This window comes from Melopsittacus undulatus, chromosome 6, assembly GCF_012275295.1.
Source record: "Melopsittacus undulatus isolate bMelUnd1 chromosome 6, bMelUnd1.mat.Z, whole genome shotgun sequence".
Lineage (NCBI taxonomy): Eukaryota > Metazoa > Chordata > Aves > Psittaciformes > Psittaculidae > Melopsittacus > Melopsittacus undulatus.
In genome coordinates, this window is record NC_047532.1 from 51025987 (window position 1) to 51046714 (window position 20728).

The following is a 20728-nucleotide window of genomic DNA, read 5'->3' on the forward strand; positions in this document are numbered from 1 at the left end:
GGGGGGGAATGTTATTTATGTGAAATTCCTTTTCCTGCAAGCACAAAACCTGCCTTCGACCCTGACGTAAGTATGTACAAAGCCATAGAAACCAGGGTAAGTTACACAACAATGCAAAACTGTTTATGGGGCCAGAGCACACGCTGGACCTAATGTTGCCTCTTGGGCAGTAGGTGGGGCTTTCGGCATTTGCGGGGGAGCTCTCCAATGAGAGCCAGGAGGCAAAGGCTACAACCATGTGGTTTTCATAACAGCATCTCCATCCAGTAGGGCTGAGGCATGGGTGGAGTTTGATGAAACTAAACTATATACTGACAAGCAGTATCTTGTACAGCCTCAGAAGGACAGACTGCAATAGCTAGAAGAATAAGGACAGTCTAAAATGTAAGTATGTCGACTTTCTCCACTTTCTTAATGTAATTAACAGCTTGTGGAATAGCGTGTTCTGGTCAGGTTTACTTGTAGCATCACTGTAATCTATGAAAATGCCTACTATACTTCCTATCCCTTTGACCCATGTGTTAACAGCTGCAGAAAAAGCTTTAAAAAAACAACAAAAAAGCCTAGCATACTATTTATACAAACGGATGGAAATCTCAAAACAGCTTTCCTGTACATCTAAAAATTAACTGTAAATATTTGGAGGATTCTTCTCAGTTTGTCTCTCCACCCCCACCCCCCAAAGCATTGTTTCATGTAATTAAAAAAAAAATCTTGCATGCAGTCATCAACAGTACTGGCCACAAAGTTACACAAGATAGAGCTGTGAAAAGGTAACCCATAAGAAAAGGTATATGGGAGAGAGGCTGGAATTGGCAAGTTCAGAGAAAAGGCAGCTTGTATAGCAGCTAATATAAGAGCATGTGTTGAAACAGAGAGATGTTTATTTTTCTGCTTTCTAACATACACCCAGGGAGCACATGAAGAGGAGCAATGTGTTTTCTATCAAGTTCTAGCAAGGATGAAGTGAAATGCCAGCAAAGCAGCATCTTTGCTTTAGAAATGGTAATGGATAAAAAATTACTATAGGAAGTTTTAGTATAATTGTTCATATTTGCTTCAATTAAAATTATAGGATTCCTGCTTTATTGACTTCTAAACACTATTGACAAAAAGTGTATTAGAGTACAACTGTCCAGCTTGGTTGGAACTAAACAGCAGTCCCTGGTGAGCAGTCATCCTGGTAAAAGCTGCTGAAGATTTATCTTCAGGCTGGGACAAAGAGGGGGACAGCACCTGCTTTTAACTGCTGTTATTGCTGTCCTGCTGTGTGGCTCTCCCACCTTTCTTTGCTTTCAAGTAACAACTGAAAAAGCTCAACACTGAGTGCTCTGTGCACTACGTATTTTAAGGATTTTAAGTTAACTCAGTGCCTGCAGATTTTTTTTTTGGTGTTTTGTGGTTTGCTATGTTTTTTATAAAAGCTTTTCAACCTCATAGATCCAAAAGAGAAAACTTCTTGTAGCTATCTCTAGAGTGCAGAAGGGTATCAACAGTATTCATCAGTAGTCTGCATGTCCTCAGAAAATGTAAACAGGTAAGTAGACAGGTAGCACAAGGCAGTTCTTGATTTTACAAAAGAAGCCATGGTCTTATAGTCACAAACCATCATCTTAAAAGACAGCATACCTTAAAGACATTAAAAATTATTATTACAAATTATGAATGGTCCATCATTCATATTTATGATACCACTGCAACACAAAACATTGCTATGCACTTCAAGAACAGACCTTGTCTTAGTTGGCAGTCCTAGGTAACATCATTTCCTCTCGCTGCTCAGAGACACATTATACCCTTAACACTGCAGGTGGGACATGCTGTGAATGGCATCAGCACATGTGTACTACTGTAAGCCCATGAAAATAAGTAGAGCCATGAGAGACAGGGCAGTGGCTTCTTATTGTATGGGCAGCTATAAGCAGCTGAGGCAGAGAAATAAAAAATAATTTCAAAGTTTGCTCTGTTACCCAAGAAACATACAATTAAGTCTATACTCTGAGAAGACAATGTACTACAATTTAAGAATCAAGATACCTGCTCAATGAATTACATGCTGTCTTTGCAACATGAAGCACAAAGGACATTGTAATGCAAGACTTTCCCATGTAGGTTGTGCACTAAGATCTTCCTAGTCAATGGCAAAAATCATAAATGAAGGCTGCTAAAACCTCAAGACCGTTAACCAGATGTGGTTATTTCAATAGTGATTTTGATGAATTCCACTTGCTTTGTTTTGGAAATGGAAGTTCAGTGTTTACGTGTTCCTGGGTTTTCCTTCCATGTGAAGGCTACCTAAGTAGCCTTCACACGCTACTTTATTTATATTCATAAATCCAGAAAAATCTCATCTATTGATAGGACTCTAAGGCTAAAGGCCTTCAGAAAAGCATCAGATGAGAGACCCAATAAATTTATGAGCAGTCAATACCAGAGTACACATCAACACCAATACCTTTTCCCCAGAAGCAAACTGGCTGAACTCTTCAAATTCTTCTTACTTACAGATTTCCAAAAAACTGCCACTTGCAGACTCTCAACTCCCTCTTTTGCAGCCAGGAAAAGCCTCCACTTATAGAGAACCGAAGGCAGCATATCTTGAAAAATGAACACACTCCCACATCAGCATAATTTCTTGGTCCTGGTTCCTCTGCCCCATTATACTGTATTGATTGAAGAGAGGCCAATGAACTGCATTTGCCTTTCAGCTCTGGCAAGATGATCAAATCCTTCAAGCAAACCTTCCTGTCCCTGGATCTGCAGTCCCCTCGGTGGAGCTCAACAGAGACAATGGTAACTGCTAAAGACCAGGGGAACAGAGACCTCTAGTCAAGAGTACTGCAAGGTTAAGGTGGATTTGGGATTGTCTGATGACTGTAAGGGACTTGGGAAAGTTAGACACTGCTCACACTTGATCGCAAATAGGGAGAGGTACACCTATTTAATAAGCTCTGAGGAGTTCAACCTAAGGCAAAGAATGGTTTTGCAATAGAAGCATCAGTTTGACATTAGGGGTATGCCTAGAGTCTGCAGCAAAGAGGTTGCTCAGTGTTCTCATTAAAATAGCATTTTCATGCTGATTTTGAAAAAGTAGCTATTATGTCATCTTTAATACTCACCTCAGTTACTGTGACTTTTACTACCTTTCAGGCAAAGGATTATGAACTGCGTCAGTATGAGACAGCAAAGTGGGTCAGCACAGTCATTAGGGGAGAAACCCAGAAGGAGGCAATGCGTCAGGGCTTCTGGAAACTCTTCCACTACATCCAAGGGAAGAATGAGAAAGGTACAACCTACTGGTTTTGAAATGGGAGAAACGCAAAGGGGAGATGAAGCTGCACAGCATAGAACAGTAGTAGATGAGCTGTGGGACACATCAGTTTCCCCTTCCTGGTCTAACTCGTGACTCCATTGGACATTATACCTGTCAGGCTGCTTTAGCATCTGCTTTTAGAATAAGCCTGCATCACCCTTTAAAACAGCATTCAGGCACTGCCCTTGCTTGCAACTTAAAACAACTTTTCATCCTCTCCACTAGAAATGAAGATTGACATGACTGTGCCCGTGACATGCCTGATAAAATCTGGCTGTGCAGACTTCAAGGTCTCTTTCTTTGTTCCATTTGAACATCAGGACTCCCCACCACAGCCCACTGACTCTGATGTTTTTGTTGAAGAGAGGAAAGCAGCAGCTATCTTTGTCCGGTAAGCAGCACCAGCACAGCTCGTAAATGAAGGCAGCTATGGAAAGGGGCTCATCATTAAGAATCTGGACTACTCTTTTTTATTTCTAACCATGCATATATTCCTGCTGTTAAAATCCTTCAACAGCAAAACCTGAGCATTTGGAAATCTTTCTTAAGCTTGGGTGTCCCAAGAACAAAGAAATTATCAAGCTTCAAAACATCCATTTCTCAGCACTTAGCCATATTGCATTTAATGGGTTTTATAGAAATGCAGCCTACAGAATCCTCTTGGATGTATTCTGAGCTACAGGACAACTAAATCAGTCTTCCAGACCTTTGTATCTGTAGTTCCAGACCCCTACAAAACCTGCCCAGCTGTTAAGTACAGAAAATATAAGTTACACTTGCTCTCCCTGCATGTAATAAAGCCACATGCAATAGCCTTTGTCAGCTAATACTCTCTGAAGTGCAATACCTAATAACTACAAACTGCATCAGAAGTGTACAAACACTGCACGCAGTTTCCATCTGTGAAAATAAAAAGCAGGGACTTTAACTCCTAACAGAAACTCTCTCCCTTTCACTCTAACCAGGTCTTTTGGTGGATTTGCCTCCCCAGAAAAATATGCTGAGGAAGCTGAAGTCTTGGCCAGAATCTTAAAAAACAGAGGCCAATCATTCCATGAAGACTTCTTCTATACTGCGGGTTATGACAGCCCCTTCAAGCTCTTTAACAGGCACAATGAAGTGTGGTATTTTAAAAAGTAATACAATGGGGGGGGGGGGGAAATCAAGAGGCTACTAATCATCTCTGGATGTAAAAAAACACCTTATTAATGCCTTTTGCTTTAGTGCAGAAGAGATTTAATTTCCACCTGGACACAAGAGCATGCCTAATTGTTTCTAGGATGAAATACTATTCTTGCTAAAGATCAGCTTTCTTCAAGATACAACTTGAATTCAGGTAGATTGTAGGGAGTGGGACATATGACAAACCTATTCCTCTTTATTGAAAGGTTCTAGGGAACACCAGTAATCTGAAAATATTCCTGCAGAACAGCTCAGATGTTTAGTTCTACTTCTCATTAGAAGTACTATAGCATTAGTTCACATTACAGGGAATGAGCTCTTCATAGAGCTGACTTTTCTCACACTGGTATCACTCCCGAGACAGCAGAAATATGAGGGAAGTTAAATTAATTTTTCCAGAGAAAGACCTCCTATTAAGCAGCAATACCTTAGCAGGCCTCAGTGCCTCACAAGCAGTGACTTTGTTTTAAAACTTTTCAGAGCAAATACACGAACAGTGTTTAGTTATCACGAAACATGCTAATTACTACTTTGATTTAGCTTTGTCCAAATCTTCGTTTGGTCATGTCAACTGCAGTCTGCACACTAGGGTATCTGACCCTTGAGACCCTTGTAGGACTAGCATTCAAACTAGTTTAGACTCTGCTCTATCTAAAGCATTTGAAGCTTTTATCAGGTAGCCAAGAGGTGTTTCACAAGAAGCTGTTCATCAGAAAACAGTTCACAACAATAGCTAGAGTTTATGAATTTTTATTGGTACCAATTCATATCAGTGAAACATAATCAGGGTGGTAAAAGAACTCTTGGGCTTTTTTAGTTCTGTTCATGCAAGTGTAAGGCATTATTCTGCAATCTTCCACCTATTAAGACAGATAGAAGAACCATTATAAGGCATCAGATCAGCATAATAAACTTGCTTGGAACAACTCAGACCTTAGATTTTCATCTCTGTTCAGTGAGAGAGTTCAAGCTAAGGTTATCATCATTCGTTCCAGCAAATAAATCTCATCATTACTAGTTATACTCACCTTCAGTTCTTCATAGAGTAATTTCAAAGTTGCCTCCTCACCTAGAGTGAGAAACCACAATTAAATCTTGCAGTAGCACAAGTCTAAAAGCTCCACAGCAACTTTGTAACCTCAGAGAAAAGTGGAACGGAGAAGTGTGATATCACAGTAATTCATTTGGCAGAATCAAATTTCATCAGTGGCTACAAATCTCCCCATGATTTTTTTAACAGAATTCTTCTGCTGTGTGGTCTTACCCAATGAGGCTGCAGATGGCACGGTCCTTTCCTGAGAAAGAGACAAGTTGTTTCAGAATAACAGACTTCACTATATGCAAGTTTAATTATCTATGAAATTCTACTCAAACTAACTTTACTCAGGAGGCTGCATTTCAGGTGGCAACTGACAAGAACTTCAACTTATAACACCCAAGTAGGATATACAAAGCTTACAAATCCTAACTGAACTGGAAATACAGAATTATTATTGTAAGAACTGCAGGAAAGAACAAAGCTACTTGCTTGGGATACTCTCTCCCCATAGTTACTCATTGAGTTTTGATATTTAAAATAAAAGTCTCATAGAAATTACCTTGAAAACCCATCCTTAAAATTCAGAACCAGTCTGTTGGAGGAAGCACATTTGCACAGCAATTACCTAGAACCTGATTCTATTTGTGTAGTGCCAACATCAGCAAGAATTACTGACTGAAAACCACAGCATACATGTTGGATGTTTGGGTTTTTGGGTTGGTTTTTTTTTTTTTAAGAGTGCAGCCACATAAATATGAATTGTTAGGAGTTATTTTTTTGCTACTGTGCACTCTGCTCTACTACACTATCACACTTCATTGGCTAAGTAGTCTTCACTGATTCAGCTCCTTTACTATTTCCAATGTGCAGACATCCAATAATAAACTCCCAGTTTCTAGTCACTGAAGCCACCACACCTTTTCCTGTAAGAACTACAAAAAGTTTACTGCTCAGGAATTGTCTTATCGGCCCAGAAAGAGCCTTTCGCTTTTAAGTCCAACTCAGACTTACACAGAAATGCACTCTTGCTTCAAGCACATCACATTTATTCCCACAGTAGTGAAGTGAGATAGTAAGAATAAAACAGGAAAACAAATCAGATCTATTATAGGAGTAATAAATAATTTCAGGCACCACAATCTAGGCACTTAGCAGAAAACCAGTATTACAGTAATTATCAAACCTGATCTACTTGACACTTGCCTCAGACATGAGTTAGTCTTGTTTCTCACACAATCTCCCCATGAGCTTCACTCTGTAACAAGTGAAATTCTATTAACACATTCTCCTTGGCAGTGCTTCAAGAGTTAGTGTGAATATGAGTACTGTTTCAGCACAAGAGTCCTCCTCAGCCTCTTTCAGAGAGATTCCCATTGATTAGAATTAATCATCACAAACAGTACATGCTTTGAGAAGCTTCATATTTTGTTACTTGCTTCTCCTTTGAGGTGGACCAGACCTCAGCATTTCAGACCTTATCCCCAACTACAACTTGATTCACATCACTACTCCCTGCAAAAGCCTACTAAATTTAACCAGCAAAGTTAAACCAGCAAAGAATTGTACTGGCTTTGGTTAGCATATGCTCTGCACTGCCAGGTTACCACACATTCTTATTCCTAGTAACCCTAGCCCATAGCAGTTAATATTTCAGTGGGGTCCATGCTATTTCTTTTCTGCTGCAAAAAGCAGTAAAGATTTTCCAATAGTAGAAAAAAAAGGTTGATTTTTTTCTTGGGGCAACTAAGAAGCAGCTTACCAAGTAAAGAATCATCTGTCACAAAGCATCCAGCAGTTCTCCCATTCTCAAATCTACGATAAACCATTAGGAAAATGAAAGGTCAGTCCAACTCCAGAGCCTCCTTAAGACTTTCCAAAACTACATTACTGCTGGAATTACAACTTAGTACTGTCTCTGTTCCAAGTATGAAATTCAGTCCCTAGCACCCTGGGCAAGTGAACCCTGCAGGCTGCTGGTAATCTGTGATCTACTACTGGTAGAGGCAAATCCTCAAGGAACCTTATAAATGCTTCAGCTACACTGCAATTAGAGGCCAACATTTAGTAACTTCCCCATCACTTATCACACAGTTCTGACCAGTCACATGCATTTGCTGGCAACTTACCTTTGCTGGTAGACTACCAACAGCACTACTTTGCAGCTTCACCACAGCAGCCCTGGAACAAAGCAAAGCATTAGGACCAAGCACAAGCAAGTACATGAGAATCAAATCTAACCAGGTGCCTGAAGTCAGATAGAGCTAATTGCAGACCTCCATGACTGAAGTCAAGATACTCACATCTCATCACACAGGCAGCTCAGAAATTACTACACATCTATCTGCTGCTGCTTTAAAGCTAACACTGCAATGCAGAAGAAGGCAAATACACAAACAGTGCCATGTGAGCAAATTTGAGCTCATAGACAGTGAGAGTTCAGCTACAAACAAGCCTGTCAAGGCTGCACCTTACCCAGTAGTTCTCCCCTTAAGCATCCTCCTGTTTTGACTGAGATGCAAACAGCAGCCAACCCTGGGCCCCTTGTCCTCCACACTTCACCCCCACCAAGCTTACATGCAATTGCATACTTCATTCTAGGTGTTTTTTTATGCCAATTACAAAGTTAAAACAAGTACTTACATTGCAATGACAAACTCTGAAACCCTGCAAAAAGAAAATCTGCTATTAAATAAGGTCCAGCAGAAAGTTTTCACATAAAAACAGTTCCAGTGAAATACTGTATCAGTGTTTAGTCATATTTTATCCTCATAGGGATCAGAGACCTGATTCAACATCATCTACAGTACACTGCAACACTCCCACCCCCTTCCACAAAGGGAGTAATAAAGCCATCTCCCAGCACTCTCAATTCCAGAGACTGCTGAAATTGCAGACAGAAGCAAACCTTTGAATTGCAGAGCTCAGTGCCATGAACTGTGTAAACATCTACATCCAGAAAAAAACATTTAAAACACTAAATTCATAGCACAGCTGCATTCACCAGTTAGCCTCATTGGGCCCATTTTAAAACAATTACCTAATGCTTTTTTTTGTGAAGCATAGGGGATCTGAAGGCACATCTAGGGTACTATTTGCTTCAGATTTTCCAGTAACAGGATGGGATTTGCAAACCTTCTTATCTCCACAACCAAACTCCCAAGTTTAAATGCAGCATCAATCCAAAAGAAAAAAACCATGTTTTTCAATTACCTTCAATTAGAAGGCCTTGTCTTCACAAGCATTAGTAACAGGTGAAATATTCTCACTGGAGGCACAGGTATCCTTTGTCAAGGGCAGCCTGCAAAGCAACAAAGTACTTGCAGAACTTGCAACACTAACAGCAACAAGATCAAGCAAGAATATGCTACTGAAACAGCAGATTTATTCTGCTGTATTTGTATTTAATTCCACAAGCACGGCCTACCCTTTATCCTTCTAAATTTTTCAACTTCTAAAACAAGTTTTCAAAATATATCCCATGAGCAATAATGTGTTTCACCCTCAGCTTTCCTCACAAATTGTCTAACAGCCAAGGTGCAAAAGGCTGCATCAGCTAGGAGCGAAAGACAGTAACAGCATGATCACCATGAGTCATCTGCTGAACTATGCTGTCATCACACACAGCCTTCCACACATCTGGGATATAAATGAGCTTTTACAAATGTAGGCAATATACTATTTACCTTGTGCAGTTTATAGCTTCATTTCCCAGTACCTGCAATGAAAAAAAAAAACCCATCAGACTCCCTCAGGCTTCATAGCCAAGCTGACACCCCCCAAGTAAGAGGTCACAACAGACACTTCAGATAGGAGCGAAAGACAAAACTGTTCGTCACAGAATATTCTGCTGAACTATGCCATCATCACCGTATCTGCTTTGGAATAACAGACCAAACCATCACTTCTTGTGACAGCTTTGAATAAATAAGCCACATAATCATTCAAGAGTTTGACTATTAGCAATTATCAACTGTTTCTGTGTATTAGTGGAAATTAACCTGAACTATTTCCCCCTATTTTACATTCCACCCTCTCCACAGCTCCATGGAAGCAACCCCTATGCAGACTACGCACTTCTCACCAGCAAATGTTTCTTCTGCAAGTCTTCTAAGTACATGACTCAAATACTGGAAGAAAAAAAAAGAAAAAGCTTATCACCAGAACATTCCTAAGTCAAAACATTAAGAGGAATGTTAAGTTGTTGTGCCTCAGAGGAAAAGTTATGGTGGTAAAAGTGCTCATCATTCTCTTGGGTCAAGAGTAGCAAATAAGTGTCATCATTGTGGCACTGGAGGGAAAACAGAAAAGTCTGCCTATTGCTGTTATTAGAACAAAAGATACTGTCTAGATAAACACAATTTCAGGTCGAATTTTTAATGTTTTTTTTCTTACCTTTTGTAGTAGCATCAAGTTTCTTTATTCCATGGCAGATCTGAAAAAGACAGAACAGTTTCAGACACTTCTAGAACTACAGGGGACTACCTCTGGCAGTGACAAATCAAGCACAGAAAAAAGCCTCAGCACAGAGTTTTCAGAAATCATTTCTGTCCACTACTCTTGTACTGAAACCATCATAGGCTCTGATTTAGTTAACATTAATTCTGATAGTCACAGATTTTTTAAACATGCATCAGGCAGTTTTCCTTAAACAGCAAACTACTTATTGCTGTAAACAGTAGCAATGAAGGAAAAAGGCACCTAGGTACTAGATAATTAGTGCTTCAGAAACAGCGGCCTAACATCCACTTTCCAGTACAAAGAAGCAGGTGATTTTTCAGTGTAGAAAAGGAAGGACTACTTGAAGAAATACCACAGGCAATTACTGGATTACAAACACCACTCCTGTAGTTCTCTGAAACACAAGAGTACTCCAGGCTAAGTTGCTGTACATGTACATAACCATTTCTCAATTTAAGCTGTCTTTTAGAAACAACACTTACCTGTTTCAAAGCCATAAGAGAAAACAGTGTAAATAGCTGGTGCATCCTGAACTGAAAACAAGAAAGTATCCATTAGTTCTACTAAGAACCAATATACTCAGGAACTTTACTTGAGTAAAGCTCTTCCTAGTTCAATCTACATTTCAGCTTTTTGAAGAAACAAGGCCACAAAAAAAAATTACCAGACAGTATTTTTAAGCAGAACAGAGCCACTAAACTTTTGTCGTTTTCCACAGCTGCAATTTCAATGTATGATCACCGAGCCAGTCCCACAGCCATTAACTTGGGCTGCTCAGAAAAAACTACATGCTGTTTCAGCCCTACCGGATAGGTCACCACTCACTATTCCATGCCCAGCTCAGATATGTTGGCATTCATCACCCTCTCAGATGTCCCTACCAACATAGTTTTCATCACGTGCAGGCACACGGAAATCCAAGTGAGCTATACTATTTAACATGGGGCCTCTAATTCTAAAGTTCAGGACCCTAGCACTTTTTCTCTATAGCAGACACATTATCTCGCCATCATCCAGGTGAATTCCCCAGGGAAAAGGGCTCCCAAGTGAGAACACAACGCAGATGAGGCACCCTGAGCTGTTACCTCACGAAATCCGAGCGCAGGCCCCAGGCACAGCCTCTCCGCAGCGCTCACACCCAGGCACCACGCACACCCGCACTCGGCCGCGGGATGATGGGCCTCAAGCCTGAAGCGCCACGGACCCGCTGTGGCCGCCCCTTCCAGCGGCCCATACGGAGGCTCCATGAGCCCGCGTCTCCCATATTACTCCTACTGAGGGCCCCGCTACCTGCTCACCGCTCCGTAGGGCCGCCACGAGGCGAGGTCCCACCAGAGCGTCCCCGCGGCCTAGGCCGCAGACCGGGCCCAGGCCACCCAATCCACCGCCATCCTTCCCCGCTGGCGCCTACCGGGGATCAGGGCCCACGCACAGGGCTTCTACACCGTCCACCGGAGCGGCGCGGGCCTACCCCAGGCGGAAAACAAACCCCACTCACCGGTGCACCCCACCACCATTTCCCGCCAGACCATCGCTGCAGGCCAAAGAGACCAGAACCTGCCTGCGCGCCTTTTATATAGTGGAGTGCAGGTCACGTGCGCACGGAGCGGGGGGCGGTGCGCGGCCCTCCCCCTGACGTAAGGGGGCGTGGCTGCGCGGGGCGTGGCGCGAGGCCGTGGCGCGGCGGCGGGCGGAGAGCGATGAGCGCCGCGGCCTCACAGGCGGGAATTTTCTTCCGGGGTGCGGCCCGCTCGGGGGGTTTCGCTTCCGGGACGGTGCTGCGGGCCCTTCCCACCCCCGCCAGGTAGGAACCGGCGCGGCGCGGACCCGGCGGGCCGGGCAGGGCAGGGCGGCACCGGGCGGGGCGGGGCGGGGCGAGGGCCGGGCCCGCCCCACCCGTGTGGCGCCGTCACGCCCGCGGGGTCCGGCGCAGGGGGCCGCGCCCGGCCACCGCCTCTCCTTCCCTTGGGGTCTCCGCTCCCCGCCGTCGGAGTTCTTCTCTCCCCAGAGGCCCCGCGACCCTCCCCGGGCTCTTTCCGTCCCCGCGGCCGGTGCTCTCCCCCGTGGGAGGGGAGCCGTGCGTTGTCAGCCCCACGGGCGGTGCGGAGTGAGGAAGGTGCAGCCCGCGGGATGAAGGGAGGGCGGGTTTCGGTCCTGCCTTTCCACGCACCCCCGGGTTCGGGTGTTCGGGCACCTCCCGGCAGCTGTCAGGGCTAAAAATGAACCGTAATCGCCTCGGGAGCAGGGGCCTGGAGTCATCACTTGTGAGAGATTCAGAGGGAGAAACCCGAGCACTGTTAAATTGGCTCTTTCAGCTCAGGCAGGGAAAGATGAGGAAGGCAGCATCTCTTATCTCAATTTAGAACTGCTATTGTATTCATCTTTACTAAGGTAGTATCATAATTTGAAATTGGTCCAGTTGATCAGCTGTGATAAATCTTAGTGCCAAAAGCTGAGACTTTTCAGTTCCACCTCTTCCTCTGTGCAGCCCCCCCAGCTTAACAGTTTTCTGACAAAGGATACATTCAGAGTGAGCATCATTTGCTGCAGCTGGTCTTCCCCAGCTTTTCACAAGGGCCTGATGGGTGGGATGTTTCTCCTGGTCTCAGTAGTTGCACTTGCTTCATAGGGTGAAAGGCATTTTCTGATAAAAGTCAAAGCCTCAGCTGGTGACACTTTAAATTGTATTAAAAATAGGTAAGTGTCTCAGTATGTTCTCTGTAAAGAGCACTGCTCAGAGGGAGGTCCCACTCATCCTGCAGGCGAAGGCTGAGATGATGAACTTGCAGTCCAGCACCAGGAAAGACAAAACTTGAGATGTCATTGCACTACTGGCTGAGGTGCATAAGCTTATGATTGACCCTGTACCCGGGAGGACAGAAACCATCTGCTGACAAAGCTGACCTGAACAAAAAAGCTAGATTCCCCTTCACCAGCCTATGACTGAGGTTACCTACAAAGTGTATCATAAAATGTCACTTTCTTGATACTGAGGTAACTGAAGCTAGGTGGGTCCTTTTCTCCTGCCATCACCAGTGGATGGATTTTTCCCTGCCTTTGCAGCAGAAGCTCACAAATACTTTTTCAGGCTCCCCTGGGAACAGCTGACTTCTGACTGGGGCCGTACACTGGCACACTCAGCAGTTAAAATCTGATTATTATTTTTTTCCCCTTTCTGTATGTCCTGAGCTGACCCCCTGAGAAATGAATGGTCAGCCTCTGCTTCCCTCTGCCTCCAGCCTCGCCTCTGCTGGCAAGCCTTCCTGCATGCTCACTGCCTCGGCAGGGTGTTTCACTTCGCCAAAGATGCCCATGTGCCTTTCCTTTGCCTGCTTTCCTTAAGAGAATGCTTTGGAATTACTGCTTTAGACACTGGTGGTTTGAGAAGGTTATGAGATTACACGGTCCCCAGTCCTGTAAACATCCTCGATGTGATTTTGGCTGTGTGAGTGTTGGTAATGGTGTAAGTGAGATGGCTCATCTGAGGAAAACACTGGGTTGTGTAAATGCTGCGGGGTGTGGTGGTGGTGGTGGTGAGTGGGAGGTGGGGGGAGGTGGGGTGGGTGTTAGTGCCAGAGATACCAACCCCTTAAGAAAGAAAATTACTTTTTCAGGTTATTTGCACCTCCATTTTTTGTTTTAATGACTGAGCAGACAGTGGGGAAGGATCAATTTGATAAGACTCTGTGTCTCTGTGGTTTGGGGTGGGACGTTGTGTAAATGGTCCTGCTCCCGTATCCTCCAGCAAAACAAAGTATGACGAAGCTTGATGTCCTCGATTGTGCTTGAGAGAACCCAGTTCCTCTGTGTTACATATTTTCCTTCTTTTCTTTTTTCCTTCTAAAGGGGAAGGGGGCAAAAAGTTTTCAGACCTTCTTGCTACATCAGAAGAAAAAAGGAAGATAACAAGATAGCACCCCCATTTCCTTCCCTCTGCATGTTCTTCGTAACATTACCGGTAAGACGTTGGATTTTCTGTTTTACCTTGTTTTGTACATTTGAAGTTCTGCTCTTAATGTTGTTTTGGCATGGACTCTTTGTGGCTTTTGTTGCTTCCTTCTAAAGATTGGGAAAGGGGAGAAAAAGCCTTGAGACATGGCACTGTTAAACTCCACCTTGTGAAGTTCTGTGCCCCCCTGATCTCACCTACCCCAGAAACACAGAGCCGTCTGGCCATTTAGTAGTCTCTTTGCACGACTTCACAAGATTGACAGGCTGTCCTGCAACTTCAGGTTTAGTAACATATTTTGCCAAGTTTGCACAAAGTCTGCTTGGGCATGTGAGCATGCGCTATCCTACAGCGTTCGTAAATTAAAAACCAAAAACATCCTCCAAAGGCACACATGCTTTCCTGTCTGCTGGTCCCTGGGATTCTGAGATTTCTCATACCAGGCACTATGAGCCTCGGTATTCCCAGCCTGCCTGGAATTATTTTGATATCTGCAGCACTCTGCTTAATGGACACTTGAGATTCCATCCAGCTTGGAAGCTGTTCATGCCATGAGTGGTCTTTAATAAATTTTTTTATTTCCCTTTTTTTAACTTTTTTTTTTTCCTTTTAGGCGAGTTTACATCTAATTTTGGATCATTCTGAATTTTTACCATATATAGTCAGGGCTCCTTTTCAGACTTTGCCAAAATGAAATGTGATGATTATAGAAAAATGAATTATGGAAGGAGAAGTAGGAGAGCTAGTTTGTTAATTCCCATTGTTCGTAAGTTGTCTTTTACTGCGTGCAGTATCTCATTCTACACAAACAGTAGCTTCTTTTGCCAGCGAATCACTTGTGCTCAGTGGATGGTCTGATAAGTTGGTGCTTAGAACTGGGAGCTGGTGGGTTTTTTTCACTGTCTTGTTATATATTTTCTGCCATGTGGCAGAGACAGGACATATGATGAATATCTTGGGTTTAATAATGTGCTTAAGATGCCTTGAAGTCAAATATGAGCTGGTCAGCTTTTGAAAAATCTCAGGAGGATTTAGGTCCTGGTGTGTCCTTTCTGATTCTTATTCTACAAAGGAGGGGTAACAATCTTACTTTCCTTTTTCAAAGTACTTGGAAGGTGCTAAGTATTTTAATCCATTATGCAATCAGTTGCCTATTTTTAGTATGTGAACCATTTTTAATGTTCTTTTTACAATGCAAATGTGCTTTTACTGAGACTGACAGAACAAACTGTTTCCAGCACTTACACCACAGGGAATGGAGATCTGTAGGGAGCTGGTTTAACGTAACTCTTGTGAAAGGTGTTGTACAGCACATAAAGATCAGAGGACTGCTGCGAGGTGCTTGTAAATTAAATGGTGAGAAAGTTCTTTAAAAAATCCAATATTCCAAACTGCATGAAAGAATGTGGAAAATGTTTTAAATGCAAATGATAGACTAGTTGTATTAACAATGGTATTTCCCTTGCCCTTTCCAGTAGGGTTGTTCTCCTGCAACTGGGACAGCCATGGAGAAGAGTGGGAACATTCAGCTGGAGATTCCTGACTTCAGTAACTCTGTCCTGAGCCACCTGAATCAGTTACGCATGCAGGGTCGCCTGTGTGACATTGTGGTCAACGTGCAGGGGCAAGCTTTCCGTGCTCACAAGGTGGTACTGGCTGCCAGCTCACCCTACTTCCGTGACCACATGTCCTTGAACGAAATGAGCACCGTTTCCATTTCTGTCATCAAGAACCCTTCTGTTTTTGAACAGCTCCTTTCCTTTTGTTACACTGGTAGGATATGTCTGCAGCTGGCCGACATCATCAGTTACCTAACGGCCGCCAGTTTCTTGCAGATGCAGCACATCATAGACAAATGCACACAGATACTTGAGGGAATTCACTTCAAAATTAACGTGGCAGAGGTGGAAGCGGAATTGAGCCAGACCAGGACAAAACATCAGGAGAGACCACCGGAGTCTCACCGGGTGACACCAAATCTTAACCGTTCTCTGAGTCCACGTCACAACACCCCAAAGGGGAGTCGCCTTGGCCAGGTTAGCACCGTGCTGGACATTCGGGAGCTTAGCCCACCTGAGGAGTCCACCAGCCCCCAGATAATTGAGCAGAGTTCGGACGTGGAAGGCAGGGAGCCCATACTACGAATTAACAGAGCGGGACAGTGGTACGTTGAGACAGGAATGGGAGACCGCGGGGGAAGGAACGACGACGATGTCCGGGTGCTGGGAGGAGTACGCATTAAAACTGAGAACCTGGAGGAGTGGCTTGGAGCAGAGCATCAGCCATCGGGAGAAGATGGGAGCAGTGCTGAGGAGGTCACTGCTATGGTGATCGACACCACAGGCCATGGATCGATGGGCCAAGAGGCTTATGCATTAGGATCCTCAGGTGCCAAAGTGGTCAGGCCAACCAGCAGTGAGATTGATAGGTGAGTTTTCTTTAGCTTACCTTGGCTGTAAGAGGAGATTGTGCAAGATTTTCACTTGGCTGGGTTGGAACTTACTTTGGAATGTTTCCCCCTTCTATTTCCTGTGGCCATCTTAAGCATAAGCACTGAAGGGTTTTTTTTTCCTGGTGTTAGGAAGCGTATCCTGTTTCAGTTGTAGTATTTTGGCTGGGTGGTGATCAGACCAGCATCTCCAGGTACAGGCTAGCTTGGGGACTTATTAGCACTGAGAGGTGCATAGGTTGGAATCTCTGCCTCTCAGTGTGTCAACCTAGATGATTTTTGTCTAAAGAGCATGTTCAATTCAGCCTCAGTAGGTACAGGGCTCAGCATCAGAATTAACAAAGTCACACACGGTATCTGTTATGCAAAGTGTCATTGCAATGATGCCTTCTGGTCTGAAAACCTGAGGGTGGTTCTGTCTGAGAAACAAGCCGGTCACCAGCAGTAGGTCAAGAGGACATTTTCTTCTGGTGGTCCAGGGCAGCAGTGGGTCGTGGGGTTACATCTTCTAAAGCAATTGAAGTGGGAAGCCCAGTCGCCTCCACCTGTTTTAATTTATATGAAAGAGCAGAAAGCTTTTACTGAAAATTGGTGAAATCTGATGTTTTGATTCTCCATCTAACTACTTCCCCTCCACCCCAGCATTTGTTTTCTTGCCCTTAGCTTAGACCAAAGAATGGATCTGATAAAGGGCAGGTCTGTAATGTTTGGGGGGGGTTGTGTTTGTGTTTTTTCCCTTCACATCTGCCTCTTTTCTAGGTCAACCCCTCTGGTCCCATGGGGGAACAAAGCAGTGGATATTCTGTCACTTGTTGCTTAATAAATCAATCACTGGGAACTATCTTGACCTGGGCCTCGAGAGAGTGATCCTTTCCCAGTTCCTTAACTCCATTCTATGGTTTGGCTAGCCTTGAGCATCTCTTTTTGCACTGCAGCCAGTATCCACTGTTCCCCACCTGTATCAATTTACTTGCAATAGCAACTGAAAAGTTCTCTCTTACTCAACTGGAAGCCAAATGACTCAGTTTTATTTTTCAGATGTGAAACCAGAGACCAGTATGACTTGGTTTTTCCTTTATACTTGTGCTGTTCCACCTCCTGTGTGTTAGCTGGTGAGGATGAAGAGATGCTACACAGGTGCCTCTGTTGCTCACCTGTTCTAAACACCATAGTGACCTGATGCCCACTAAGAACTCCATTTACACTCTTCCCCCACCCCACAGATTTAGCCCTTCTGGCAGCATGGTTGCTGTGACTGAACGGTACAGATCAAAAAGCGAGTCTCCCGGGCGGATGGATGAGCCTAAGCAACCCAGTTCCCAGGTAGGCAGATCAAGAAGTCTGCAAGTAAGTGTTGGCATTGAAGGTGATTGAAGGTGAAGGGGACTATTTTGTGATGAAGTGCTTAATATTTTGTATTTGCAAGATACTGTGTGTGAAACAAGGACCTTTTACTGTTGCAAAGGGTTTATTTGCACACTCTGAGAACATATGCCATCCGTATATGATTTAAAGCTGGTTTTGGCTGTCATTTGGGATTTTGGCCAGATACCTGGAAAACACAAGGAATTTATCTTGTTGTCTGAGAGCATAAATATCAACCCTCCTTCTGGGCAGGCCACCAGATCCTGAGGAGAAACCCTGTTTGCCTGCAAAGTTGGATCTGCTCTAAAACACTGGCAGCAAATGCCTGAGCTGAGGGAGGAGGTGTTAGTTGGCCTGTGTTGAAGACTGAGGGGTGTCAAGCTGCACCTTTCCATGCCAGGACCAAACCCATTCCAAAAAGCCCTCCACACACTACAGGAATAAGCCTTTAGAGTGCAGTGTCAGAAGACTGGATTTGTACAGATGTCTTTGTCTCATTCCCAAGGGACTATGTTGCATAGCAGAATTTGCAACATAAAGTAGCTCTGAATTCTCTGCTTTCTTGAGGTATAGGCACAGTTTTGAGGGAGAGATATGCAGAAATACAGGAAGGGCAGTGGGCTACAGAGTACAGCAAAGTGGCACACAGTGGTAATTCCTAATCTATTCTTAATAGTTTTGTCTAATGTTTTGTTACATACAGTCAGTATCACAGTGCCACTATAGTGCAAGTGTGTCACCCAACACCATGTAGAATGACTTTTGTATGCCTGGCGGATAAATAATGTGTCAGTTTGTAATCAAATGACTTTGCTAGAGGCAGGTGAGGAGTTACCAGGCTGCTTTGCCTTGAGTAAGACCAAGTGAAGCAAGGGGAAAGAAATCGTGATTCATGTCTGCTAACTTTGTAATACACTTCCATAAAACAAAAAATAGCATTTTGTTCTTATTTTGCCTAAGCTTGTTATGTGTCCTTAGAACACATCTAGAAAATTTCAGGTCAAACTAATCCTCCAAGGCAAATGTGACATACAAAGCAATTTTAGCTGTATGTGCAGAAAAGTTGCTATTAGTTATCCACTGTGAGATGGCCTCAAATGTAAAATGATAGGCTGCCATGCACACAGGGAAGTTATCACCATCTTTTACTCTTCTGGTATTGCATTATCAATGCTAAAAATAGTCTGTCCATGATCCCTACACAGTGGCAGTGGTAGAGTGGAAAGTACCATAGCCTTGGCATATCCTTTAGTCCTGAGCAGTTTAGCAGTGTTTGTATAGCCAGATTCAACAGTGCCTGGCACAGTTACACTGCTGCTTCCATGTGCACAGCCCTGGTTGCCAGAGAAGAAGTCCACCTGCTGGTCCACTGGTTGCTTGTCTGTGTTTGGCATTGTTGGGAATCAGCATAAGACTTGAGAGATCAAATACTACATCCTCCAGCACAGAGGCATTCAGGAGACTGGTCTTGCTCGTTCTGAATACTATTGCCAGAAGTGTCTGCCCTAGCACCTGAGCTCATGGTTCAGAGTTGGCCTTGGCTGTTTGTCTTTCTGGCTTCAGAAAATAATAAGGAGCCAGCTTGCTGAGTGACTTGGGCCAGGCGTGCTAGCTGTCTGTGCTGCAGATCCTCCCCTGTAATGCCGCAGGGCTGGGATGGGTTACACAGCCATTGAGGCAAATGTGATTCATTATAAAATGAATCCTGAATAAATACCTGTGTAAAATGACACCTGAAGAATATAAGATGTGATTTGTAATTTATTCCACCTTTGTTTTACTGCAAGCTCGTCAATTAGCTTCTTTTTTTGACCTTAGTAAGTAAAACAGAATGTGATATACTGTATTTTAAACAAACTGGCCCATGTTTAAAAAAAGTAACATGTATTGACACATTTGATCCACAACTCTATTGGTGGCTGAGTGCCCTCCTGGCAAGGGTTGTCTTTTCTTCCCTGGATCTAGAGAATGACTTGGCAGAAGGGGCTGCCATAGCAGAGGTTTCTAATTGATTGTCTTCGGCCCCAAGGCTCCAGTTAAGCACTTAAATATGTGCTTGAGGTTGAAGACATTAGTGGTGCTGATTTCGAGGTTTGGCACATGCTTCAGTGCCTTATTGGCTGGACTGGGGCCTGATCTTCTTTCCTGCAGTCCGTTTTAAGCTGCTTGTTATTTAAATCTCCGTTGTTTCCTTTGCAGGGGGAGGAATCAGCCATGCTGGGAGTGAGCGGTTATGTGGAATATCTCCGAGAGCAGGAGGTTTCAGAGCGCTGGTTCCGGTACAACCCACGGCTCACTTGTATTTACTGCGCCAAATCCTTCAACCAGAAAGGCAGCCTGGATAGGCACATGCGTCTCCACATGGGCATCACACCTTTTGTCTGCCGCATGTGTGGGAAGAAGTACACCCGTAAGGATCAGCTGGAGTATCACATCCGCAAGCACACAGGCAACAAGCCCTTTCATTGCCATGTCTGTGGCAAAAGCTTCCCTTTCCAGGCCATCCTCAACCAGCACTTTCGCAAGAACCATCCTGGCTGTATGCCTCTGGAGGGGCCTCACAGCATCTCCCCTGAGACCACGGTCACATCTCGGGGACAGGCAGAGGAAGAATCTCCTCCACAGGAGGAGGCTGTTGCTGTTGTGGAGACGGCACAGGGATCTGTGTCCACCACTGGGCCAGATTGAAACACAGCTGCAGAGTCTGGGGAGAAAGGACCGTCTTCCCATTTTTGGCTCTAAAGTACCCGGCAGGCTGGTACTGTAATTAGTGCAATGCCACCACTGGACAGAAGGAAGCTCCCAAGATGTTGCCAAAATAGAAAAATCTTTCTCTCTCTCTCTCTCTCTCTCTCTCTCTCTCTCTTTCTCTTTCTCTCACACACCCACACACACACACACATAGAGTGTTGAAAGTTTTTCTCCCTTATTCCTCCTCCTCTTGGAGAAAAACAGAACAACTGTGTCAATCAA

At 44.0% G+C, this 20728-nt stretch overlaps 2 protein-coding genes, 1 long non-coding RNA gene and 8 other non-coding genes across 15 annotated transcripts; 2 read left to right on the forward strand and 9 right to left on the reverse strand.

The window, feature by feature from the left end:
• The first annotated feature begins 321 nt into the window (after window positions 1–321).
• Window positions 322–6092, forward strand: LOC101871969 (heme-binding protein 2). The gene is made up of 5 exons (XM_005150180.3): window positions 322–384; window positions 2709–2793; window positions 3151–3286; window positions 3539–3704; window positions 4279–6092. The coding sequence occupies exons 2-5, from the start codon at window positions 2719–2721 to the stop codon at window positions 4451–4453; spliced, it is 552 nt and encodes a 183-aa protein (XP_005150237.1). The 5' UTR covers window positions 322–384; window positions 2709–2718; the 3' UTR covers window positions 4454–6092.
• Window positions 5230–11620, reverse strand: LOC115946705 (uncharacterized). 5 transcript variants are annotated; one of them, XR_004549695.1, is made up of 12 exons: window positions 11491–11620; window positions 10475–10525; window positions 9927–9966; window positions 9616–9661; window positions 9218–9249; window positions 8745–8832; window positions 8175–8198; window positions 7661–7712; window positions 7294–7346; window positions 5760–6789; window positions 5524–5564; window positions 5230–5355 (listed from the first exon to the last, which is right to left on the reverse strand). It is a non-coding gene; the product is annotated as an uncharacterized lncRNA (long non-coding RNA). The 5 variants fall into 5 exon arrangements; XR_004549694.1 differs by having other exon boundaries at window positions 5524–6789; XR_004549696.1 differs by having other exon boundaries at window positions 5524–6789; window positions 9609–9661.
• Window positions 5414–5489, reverse strand: LOC115946742 (small nucleolar RNA SNORD81). The gene has a single exon (XR_004080783.1). It is a non-coding gene; the product is annotated as a small nucleolar RNA SNORD81 (small nucleolar RNA).
• Window positions 5631–5707, reverse strand: LOC115946733 (small nucleolar RNA SNORD47). The gene has a single exon (XR_004080774.1). It is a non-coding gene; the product is annotated as a small nucleolar RNA SNORD47 (small nucleolar RNA).
• Window positions 6858–6936, reverse strand: LOC115946732 (small nucleolar RNA SNORD79). Its single transcript, XR_004080773.1, has one exon. It is a non-coding gene; the product is annotated as a small nucleolar RNA SNORD79 (small nucleolar RNA).
• Window positions 9076–9161, reverse strand: LOC115946736 (small nucleolar RNA snR60/Z15/Z230/Z193/J17). Its single transcript, XR_004080777.1, has one exon. It is a non-coding gene; the product is annotated as a small nucleolar RNA snR60/Z15/Z230/Z193/J17 (small nucleolar RNA).
• On the reverse strand, window positions 9329–9409 carry LOC115946735 (small nucleolar RNA snR60/Z15/Z230/Z193/J17). The gene has a single exon (XR_004080776.1). It is a non-coding gene; the product is annotated as a small nucleolar RNA snR60/Z15/Z230/Z193/J17 (small nucleolar RNA).
• Window positions 9739–9822, reverse strand: LOC115946741 (small nucleolar RNA SNORD24). The gene has a single exon (XR_004080782.1). It is a non-coding gene; the product is annotated as a small nucleolar RNA SNORD24 (small nucleolar RNA).
• Window positions 10048–10114, reverse strand: LOC115946739 (small nucleolar RNA SNORD75). The gene has a single exon (XR_004080780.1). It is a non-coding gene; the product is annotated as a small nucleolar RNA SNORD75 (small nucleolar RNA).
• LOC115946734 (small nucleolar RNA SNORD74) lies at window positions 10824–10901 on the reverse strand. Its single transcript, XR_004080775.1, has one exon. It is a non-coding gene; the product is annotated as a small nucleolar RNA SNORD74 (small nucleolar RNA).
• A 2263-nt stretch (window positions 11621–13883) lies between the features above and the next one.
• ZBTB37 (zinc finger and BTB domain containing 37) lies at window positions 13884–20443 on the forward strand. Its single transcript, XM_005150181.2, has 4 exons — window positions 13884–13950; window positions 15417–16369; window positions 17614–17713; window positions 19955–20443. The coding sequence occupies exons 2-4, from the start codon at window positions 15447–15449 to the stop codon at window positions 20441–20443; spliced, it is 1512 nt and encodes a 503-aa protein (XP_005150238.1). The 5' UTR covers window positions 13884–13950; window positions 15417–15446.
• The last annotated feature ends 285 nt before the right edge of the window (window positions 20444–20728 follow it).

Coding starts and splice junctions, on each gene's coding strand:
- ZBTB37 (XM_005150181.2), top strand. CDS start 15,447: ATGGAGAAGAGTGGGAACATTCAGCTGGAGATTCCTGACTTCAGTAAC. Junction 16,370..17,613: donor ACCAGCAGTGAGATTGATAG/GTGAGTTTTCTT, acceptor CCCACCCCACAG/ATTTAGCCCTTCTGGCAGCA. Junction 17,714..19,954: donor CTAAGCAACCCAGTTCCCAG/GTAGGCAGATCA, acceptor TTTCCTTTGCAG/GGGGAGGAATCAGCCATGCT.
- LOC101871969 (XM_005150180.3), top strand. CDS start 2,719: ATGATCAAATCCTTCAAGCAAACCTTCCTGTCCCTGGATCTGCAGTCC. Junction 2,794..3,150: donor GGAGCTCAACAGAGACAATG/GTAACTGCTAAA, acceptor ACTACCTTTCAG/GCAAAGGATTATGAACTGCG. Junction 3,705..4,278: donor GCAGCAGCTATCTTTGTCCG/GTAAGCAGCACC, acceptor CACTCTAACCAG/GTCTTTTGGTGGATTTGCCT.